Raw genomic sequence first — 9,504 nt, forward strand, 5'->3', positions numbered from 1 at the left:
GGCTAGTTTCTTGGTGGCTCTTTCTTAATTCCACTGTCAGTATTTATATTTTTGAAATAGAGGCGTTGTTCCCAAAATCTTGAAAAAGTGTGATTAAAGGCAAGACGAATGTTAACCCTATGGCTGATTTGCAGTAAAACAGCGTCACCTAGTGGATACAAGTCATAGGTCTAAACTGGGGTCATTTGTTTATTTGTTGTCATTTACAACGTCCTTGACAGGCGAACCATGTGTTTAAATGGTAAGCAGAACCTCCAATTCGACACTTCCATTGATCGAATTCTGAAAAATGTTCTAAAAGCTTGGCTAACAATTTTTTTTGTTGGCTAACAAAAAAATATCATATCTTACCTGGTTGGTTTAATATTTGTGTTGGCAACTAACATACATTACGTCGTTAATGTGCTAGTGCAGATTGTAGTTCCATACATTTTATCATCTGCATTCTTGTTATTCTGTAGCCTATTCTCCACGTTCTCACCTGTGTCCACTATTAAAATGGTGATCACTGGTATTTGTAGTTCTACGTCTACCGGAACTAGAATCATAGCGTGTCGTCAGTGGAATGACGTAATTCAGATTAGAGTAGCTATTTATTTTTATTAGCTCCTGGCTAACTAGCTAGTTACAGTGTCCCTCCTGTGGTCCCTCCAGTCGTTCTCCATCGCCAGGAGAATTGAGTGATCTGTTCTCATTTTGCACAGCCTTGTCCATCTCGGCGTGTGTGAGGTTACTTTGTTGCATTTCCTGGTGTCGAGGATCATATCATAACCCAGCTGTGCTGTTCTGGGGAAGCAGGGAAGCCAATGAATTGGAAAGACAACGGACAAGACCACTGCATTCAAACACAGTCGGCGAAACGAAACAGGCAGAATTGAAGATCCTGGAAGTCCCAGTTCAGGATCCGATTTACTGAAAGGATGAGGGAATGTCATGGGTGACAGTCTACATGGATTACGCGTGTTCTTGTTAAAAGCAACACTCCAACAAGCAGCGGGCTTGCTAGCTGACCAGATGCCAAGTGAGGGCTGGTTAGCTACGTTATTTAGCAAGCTACATTAATTGGAATATTGGATTTCCACCTTGTTCATCTAAATAACCAGTATTTTAGAAGTGTATTCAGTAATGTTTCACTGAGGAAACGTTTCTGTGTTTTGAATAAGGTTTAGTTTACTGTGGCATAACGGAGAAGCTACGAGGACGACTCTCAGCTGATTATTGACTGTTTTTGGTGTATTTTGCTGATCAAATGGATTTAATGTAATCTCACAAACAACTGCTGGATTTATATATTTTTTGTATCGTGTTCAAAGTATCAAAGTCGAATGCGAATATAGAAGGCTACACTGTCAAATTCGAAGGATCGAACATTTGCCTGAAACAGCTGTGCTATTTTGCTGTCAAGTTCTGAAACTGCATAGATAGCTGGCTTTTTTGACATATCAACGTGCAATACAAAAATAGACAATGTGTGATTAGCTCTTCGTATCTCTTAAAGCAGCTCGCGCGCTGTCGGTTCTTTCTTTGCACCTCAGGAACTGGCAACAGTATAGCTTTACAGCCCATCATCCTTGTTACATAATCGACTCCAAGTTTACAGCATCTCAACTGGGAAAATGAAGAAGTTTTTTGATTCACGGAGGGAATTGGTCAGCTCTGGACCAGGATCGGGTGGTGGGGGTGGCACTGGATCCAGCAGTGGTGGTAGCTACATTGGACGGGTCTTCAGCATAGGACGCTACCAAGTAACCGTGGAAGAGACCGTGGCCGAGGGTAAGAGACAGCTTTATGCACGACCATAACATGGGCACGTTGCGCACACTGACAGTAAGGGGATTGCGTGCTGGAGAGCTGATTATCTTTGGACCTTCCGCCATTACCTGTCACTCAATCCAATTGTACTGTGCCTAACTAAAACACAATGCGTTTAAAAAGGAACCCTTGCAATGATCTCTTTGTTAGGTAGTCTCCTTGTCTAAGTTAGGCTGTACTTTTCTTGGAAAATGCTTGGAGTTACAGTGCATACAGTTCCTAGCCCAAGCAATGATTTGTGACGAGGCACATTGTAAGGCAGGTGCACAATGCAAAACATCCTCATGGCCTTTAGGAAGCCTATCAAGTTCCCCGCGTCAGACTTAGGCCGTGAATGGTGTTTTGTACTGTGAGAAAGCGATGGTTTGTGTCTTGTCTTTAGGCATTTGGGGTGTCTGTCAATGATGCCCCAAGCTTGACTCTTTGAGGGGAAAACCCATAATGGGAGATATTTGAGGCACTCGATTCTGTCATCTAGTCAGGGCCTGTCAGCAGGGCTCCAGGTCATTCCCACACACGGCCCGAGAGATTATTCATCTTCACATGCAGATGGAGTGTTCTGTGGCCTACAGGCTTTCAGGCTTTTATGTGACTGTCACAGGATATAGGTGCATTCCACACCTCGCCCAGATTGTTTGTCCGTTGGGAGGGGAGGGGGTCAGGTTCAGTGACTGGACTCGTCTGGTACGCTCAAGGCAGTGGATCTCGTCTAGTTCCCATTTCTCAACTCCCGAAGTCATCGAGATTAGGCCGCTCCTCCTCCTCCCTGTATCTGTGTCCAGGAGAGGTCCAGGAGCTTTTAGACGCTCTTCAACTTATTGGGCGCCTCTCAGCCGCTCTCCTCGAACCTCGATGCTCGGTCCTCCAGGCTCGTTCCCACTGATCTACATAACTAACACTGGATAGACTATCCCACTGTTGCCGCCCCATCATTCTTTATCTAGATCAGTGAGGACGAGGACCGAGGAAGGAAGGGAGGATGTATAAAACACGAATGAGAGGCACCCATGGTGTGAATGGTGTGTCATTTGCTGATGGAGGTTAGAGGGTTAATGAGGATCATTTTGAGCTGGAATAAAAGCACCCCCCCCCCCCCCAGTAGTTCAATTATAACAGCCAACTAATGCAAGCGCTTGGTAATGATGATCTCTGCTCGTGTAGTCAGAGCCATATCGGATAATGGCTCATTTTTCAGTTCATGCACAACTTGTCCTGGGACTGGTTAGTCATAGACGAGGAGGCATCATGCTGTGGCTGACTTGTTTATAGATTCATTAACCGATGCTCATTATTTTCATGCTGAAATGAGTCTTCTTAGTCAGTGCCATGGCTGACCTCGTTGCGTTTACCTTCTCTCTGTGGCGCCTGAAGGAGTTGGTGTTGCGGTAGTGAGACAAGGGGAGTTTGAGTCGTGCTTGTGATGAATGGCACCCAGAGGTTTTTATCAGAGTGCCAGCTCAATGGCTTCTGTAGGCTACACATTATGTGTTGCCCTCTCTAGTTAATAGAGTGACACAGAAAAAAAGGCCCTCTGAAGGACAAGTAATGAGTAACTGTTACAAAGCACTGACCTTTCCTACAGTACAAATGTGTGTGTAAATGCTAACGATAATATGGGTATTACTACAGGTACTGGATGATGCTAAGATGCTAAGGTTGTAACTGTCACAAAGCACTGACCTTTCCTACAGTACAAATGTGTGTGTAAATGCTAATGCTGATATGGGTATTACTACAGGTACTGGATGATGCTAAGATGCTAAGGTTATCTTTGTGTTTGCTGCTACAGCTGTTGTTGTTGTTGTTTAGTGGTGCCGTCTGATGCTGAATCATCCATGCGACAGGGTGACCGGTAATGAAGCGGAGTTTACCGTAACTCACCCCACACTCTGTTATCCCTCCCTCCCTCTCTCTCTCTCTCTCTCTCTCCCTCTCTCTCCCTCTCTCTCTCTATCTCCCTCTCTCTCTCTCTCTCTATCTCTCTCTCTCTCTCATGCACACACTCTTCTACACGTACGGTTACGCTTTATCTCTTTCACTCTATCTTTCCCTTTCTCCTTCCATCCCTGTCTTCATCACATTGAAGTGTATCCTGAGTCACACAGCAGTGTGGAGCAGGAGGAAGAGGAAGAGGAATGAGATGATGAGGAAAGATAACAGAACAGGCTCTCTCTGGCAGGCACCCTTCCAGACTCCTCAAATGGAGGGAGCGCAGGGCCATGTGTAGTTCAGATGAACCCGTTCTCAGGTCAGGAGTCCTACTGGATTTATGAGGGAGTGGGGGATATTTATATAGCTGCGTCTCTTCGAAGTGAGAAACGGTAGACTCGTGTGGAATCCACAATTCTACTCCAACACACTTCTTTTTTTCTGTTGTCAAAATCTGGTCATTGCTCCGCACATAGTGGTCTGCTCAGGGTGTGTTGTAGTTCCAAAACAAAACTGTCATTTATACACATTCCTGGTGCTGTAAATTGCAAAGCATAGTTGCAGGGACCAAGCTGTCCAAGCCAAGCTGCAGCTTTGGGAGCATCGAAGGTGCTAGAGATATCACTTTATTGGCTGGGGAGTTCAAATGTCAACAACTTCTCACCAGGGGCAAGGACGGAGCCTTTAATGACCACGGGAAAGGAGTCAGCTCTGGACTTTGAAGACCTCATGTCACATGTTAGTTCATTGGACACTTCCACTGGTTGGATGAGTGGGATGCCCTTTGCTCTGAAACGAGCTGAACGTGTAGAGAATGTGTTCCTCCTGCACTTGTGCTGTGAGGTCTCTGTGCTTGAGGCTTTTGGGAGGGGCACATGCACACATGACTCAGCAAAGGAGTGTCTGTCTCTATTGTGTCATGCTACGGTATGTGTTTGTTTCGTCATTTTGGAAAGGCTCTCGCACACGTTCTCTCTTTCTGAATTTGCCTAATCTGCAATTGGCTAGGAAATACTCAGGGTAGAACACACACACACACACACACACACACACACACACACACACATACTCACATACTCGGAGAGAGTCTGTATGTATCTGCGTCATGTAACTGAACTCTTGTCAGGCAGACACTGGCATTCTTTTGACACAGTGATATGCAGGGTGTGACATGTGGGAATGCAGTGGACTGCAGTACCATAAGGCAAGGCAAGCCACCACCAGAAACAACAACAGCAGCAGCAGCAGCAGCAGCAGCAGCTGCAAAGGGCCCGTGGCGTCTAAACAGCGCTTTTGCCTCACCATCTAAATGTCCTCTCCACTTATGTGATAGATGTGCACGTGTGAAGATTTGATTTGATGTTATTTATTTTATTTATTTTTCTAAATGAGCTGCGCAGTCATCCGTCCTCCAGCTCAGAGGACTCCCCATCTCCCCGTGTCCTTGCAGCATTCCCTGCTCATGATCCGGTTATTTACGGCCTCTATGTGCTGTGCTCTTATGCTGATGGATGGTTGGTGATGGCTGTGTCATCCTTATTTAAGCCCCAGCAGCTCTAGATTCTGTGTTTTTTAATAGCCTATAGGCATATTCTTTATTTATGCAGCACTTCTCCTGTTGTCCAGGAAATGCTACTTGTATCACTGCGCTAGGTAGGTTAGTGCTATTCCATCACTGCGCTAGGTAGGGGATTCCTTAGTACTGTACTTCAAAACAGTAAAAGCAGAAAAGGGCATTTTAATCTATGATATTAGCGCTGCTCGAGTGTCCTCCTATTTGCCTTCCTCCGAGTCTCACCATTCCCCTCCCCGTTGGGCTTTGGAGGGCTGCGTTGTCGTTGTGCAGAACTGCGAGTGTCATATCCTCTGGCCGCTCTCTCCACCATCTGTGGTCACTCACTGTGCATGGACCTCCTGCATCTGCTGCGTACTCTATGGCTGCTGTCCTTGAACCCCTCCTCCATCACCAGGCTCCCTGTGCAGCATTTGCTCTGCATTCCTGTGTCCATCACCCCACTCCTCCTGATGCTCTGCAGCTTGACCCCCTCCATATCACTCTGCTGACCCCTGTGCTCTCTGGTTTAGGCTAATCGCTTTATTAAATGAAGAGTTGGCCTTTATCTCTCTGTCTCGTTCTCTCTCTCTCTCTTTCTCTCCTCTCTCTCTCCTTTTTCTCTCCTCTTTCTCCTCTCCTCTTTCTCCTCTCTTTCTCTCTCCTCTCACTCTCTCTTTTTCCTCTCTCTCTCTTCTGTCTTTCTCTCTCCCTCTCTCCTTTCTCTCACCTCTCGGTCTCTCTCTCTCCCTCTCTCTCTGTTTGTATATCATATCCTGTCCCAGTGTGACTGTGCTGTGGCTGGACGCGTGGCCTGGCCGTGTTGGCCGTCCGAGGGAAGAGGAGCGTGTGTGTGTGTGTGCGTCTCTCCTCCCCAGCCGTCCATGGGGCGCGGGGAGATGCGGGGGGGCGCGGGGGGGGGGGGGGGGGGACCCTGGCGTGTGAATAATGGATGGGCCGCGAGTGATTTATTCATCAGGAGCTGGCCTGGGCTCCATCTGCTAGCTAGCCCACACACACACACGCACACACATGCGTACACATACACATACACACAGACATACACACTAACACACACACACACACACACACACACACACACACAGGCTGCCTACTCAACGCAGTGGATGGGAGACCTCCTGCTGCTGGGTGGGCAGACATGCAGACATGCAGACATGCAGACATGCAGACGTGTAAGTGGGGCAGAGAGGACAGAGGTGTGGGTGTTGTTGTGTCCTGCCATGATGCCCCAGTCACCCATCCATCCTAGTCCCAGTGTGCTCCTGGACTTGACGGCTTCAGTGGTTTGAGGAGGAAGAGGGGGTTCAGTGGTTTGAGGAGGAAGAGGGGGTTCGGTGGTTTGAGGAGGAAGAGGGGGTTCAGTGGTAGGTTGTGGGGGGGGGGGGGGGGGGGTTCAGTGGAAAGTGGGAGGGGGTGATGGAGGAGGTGGTAAGGAGGTCAGTGGAAGGTTGTGGGGGGGTTCAGTGGAAAATGGTGTGAGGTGATGGAGGATATGGTTTTTGAGGTGTTATGTAGTTTTGGCTTACTGGGTCAGGATGAGGACGTGTAACCACTCATGCATTTGCTGGCCTTCTGCTATGCTATTGCTAAAAACACACGGTGGGTCAGTGACACATCAGGGTTATCTTCTACATAGAGACTAGACTAGATGCAGTCTAGTCTAGTCTCTATGTAGGTCTGTCAGCTAGCTACCTGCCTTTTTGTCTAGCAGGGATTATTATTAGATGGTGGATGATCAGATCCATGCCTCCGTGGAGTTGGGAGTGCAGGAGGTCAAAGGGAGGTCTCGTAGAAGGATTGCTGTAGAAGTGTGTAAGGCACAGAGCTGACACGGCGTGGGATGAAACTAAGCGCCAGAGGTTCGGTAAAGGGTAGCCAGCACTCTCAGCTCACCTCTTAGACATTTCTAGGGCTGATTGTGTATGAGAGTCTCATAAAGAGAGAGAGAGGGAGAGAGATAAAAGAGAGGAGAGAGAGGGGGAGAGATAAAAGAGAGGAGAGAGAGGGAGAGAGAGAGAGAATGAGAGAGAGAGTGAATGGGAGAGCGGTCTCTCTCTGTAGGTCTAACCTTTCTCCCCACTGCTCAGATCACCCATAATTACTCCTTCAGCAGGTCGTCCTCTCGCCTCCTCTGCTGGGAAGAGACTTTGAACCGGTGCCTGGGTGAGCGCTGGGGCCCTGGCCATTATCTGCTCAGGGCAGCTCACCTAATTACATTTTAACTGATCCCGTTTTCAAACGCCCGATAGCTGATCCCCAGGTCTCAGCCTCCAGATAGAGCCATGCTTGTGCTTGTGCTTGTGCTTGTGCTTGTGCTTGTGCTTGCGCTTGCTCTGGGGAAGTAACGTGGGCTTTATATTTGGCCCGGAAAAAAAAGATGCACCTTCATTCTTCAAACTGTCCAATGCGTTTTTTTGAGCGTTTACAGAAGCGTGAACAGAGGCTATCAGGATGGACCCAGAAATGTGAGCTAGCTGACTAACTGAGGGAAACGGCAAGCTATTTGTCTGGCCAGCTCGGCCTCAGGCCTCAGGAGTTGCCTGTTGTTGATCTGTGACCTCTGCACTGTTTCTCCTCTTATGTTTGCTCTCACTGCCTTTTATCCGGCTGTGGAGGTTCCCATCCAAGCCTCTCTGAAGTCATCTCATTGGCTCATTACCTTGCAGTTCAATTCAATTCAATTTGACTCTATTCAAAAACACTTTATTGGCACGGAAATGTGAAGGACAAAAGTGTGAAGTGTTGCCAAAGCACAGAATGTCGAAAAATATCAGACTTTCTCCAGCTTATTCAGTCAGTGTGTTAATTATGCCGGGGTTTTTAAGGTTTTAAAATTGAAACCAAAACTGGAACATGTACCCAAGTTAATTTCTCATTCCTCATGCTAATTTCATGTCTTCTCTTGACCTCTTGTTTCTAGTATTGGATCTGTACTCTGTTGCAAGCTTCTAGCAAGCCGAGTTCAATCTTGACCTTACAAATCAGACCGTCTGGAAACGAAGCGTGTGTTTGGGGTGTGTCAGAGTTGCTCTGGTCTTGGCTGCCGTCGGCAGCAAGGTAAACACAGCTACTGGGACCTCAGCTGACTCCTGGCCTTGGCCACCCAGCTGGCTCAGAGGGTTGTCTGTGTGTGTGTGTGTGTGTGTGTGTGTGTGTGTGGGGATGGAGCCCAGGTTGTGACGTGAGCATGCCGCTCGACTCGCCCGGTCTATTGTTACCTGCTGTAATGCTACACTGCTGTTTTTCCCCAGTAGCTGAGGGGGCCGTGGCCCTGTGAAGCAGGGACCATGACAACAGCATTCAGCTCGTTACATACACACACACACACACACACACACACACACACACACACACACACACACACACACACACACTCAAGCACACATTCTTACACCCGCACACCCTCACAGGGCAAAAACTCCATCACCTATGGAGGTGTGGAGGCCGAGTCGGATTCTCTTGTCTCGGCTCTTCCTCTTTTTGTTTTGCGCTGGTCGCCTGGAAACCGCCTGTTCCGGAGAACATGAATAAAGCCCATGCAACATACACCTTTAAGGCCCAATCGATGCTGCTGCATCGACCACACTTTAGAAGCATCCACAGTGCATTCAGTGCTGCCGAGCGCACACTTACTCCACCCAGTTCTTCTGAAGGTCATCTGCCAGGGAGGGGGCCAGGGGGGGTGGGGGGGTGAGGGGTTATATTCCAAGTCTCCGCTCTTGCCTTTATTATCTTATCTGTCTCTTCTCCATGCTGTACATTCAGGCCGGTGTAAACCGGCTCAGACAGGGTTGGAGAGGAGGGTGTGTTGAGCGCTCGAGCGAAGCCCTGGGGGTCGGACTGTGGCTGGCTAGTGCGCTGTCACCCGACTGTCCCTGCAGCTCTCTGGCCGTGTTTGTGTGTGTTTGTGTGTGTGCGCACCGCATTGTAAACAAGATAGTGGTGCCATGTGTATTTATAGTGTGGTGTTATGTAAGCGTGCCTTCTTCCTCGTGAAGACAAATATACTTCACCCGCCATACCGCACTCTTCACCTGGCCGGCTGGACTCATGTCCGCCTTGTCTGACACCCCTACCTCCCCTCCTCCCAAGCCACATGAGAGCTTGCGTGTGTGTGTGTGTGGGTGTGTGTGTGTGTGTGTGTTTCACTCCTGCTAAACAGGAAGAGAGCGTGCGGCGTGGCGCGGCAC

At 48.4% G+C, this 9,504-nt stretch overlaps 1 protein-coding gene across 3 annotated transcripts in view; it reads left to right on the plus strand.

Annotated features, from left to right (window-relative positions):
- Positions 1–631: 631 nt before the first annotated feature.
- The window catches only part of LOC134088583 (AP2-associated protein kinase 1-like), a 48,207-nt gene continuing 39,334 nt past the window's right edge, over positions 632–9,504 (plus strand). For all 3 annotated transcript variants that reach the window (XM_062542613.1, XM_062542615.1, XM_062542614.1), the window contains exon 1: positions 632–1,773. In XM_062542613.1, coding sequence (XP_062398597.1) covers positions 1,617–1,773 — 157 coding nt within the window. In that variant the 5' untranslated portion in view covers positions 632–1,616. The remainder of the gene's footprint in view (positions 1,774–9,504) is intronic.

This window comes from Sardina pilchardus, chromosome 8 (genome assembly GCF_963854185.1).
Source record: "Sardina pilchardus chromosome 8, fSarPil1.1, whole genome shotgun sequence".
NCBI lineage: Eukaryota > Metazoa > Chordata > Actinopteri > Clupeiformes > Clupeidae > Sardina > Sardina pilchardus.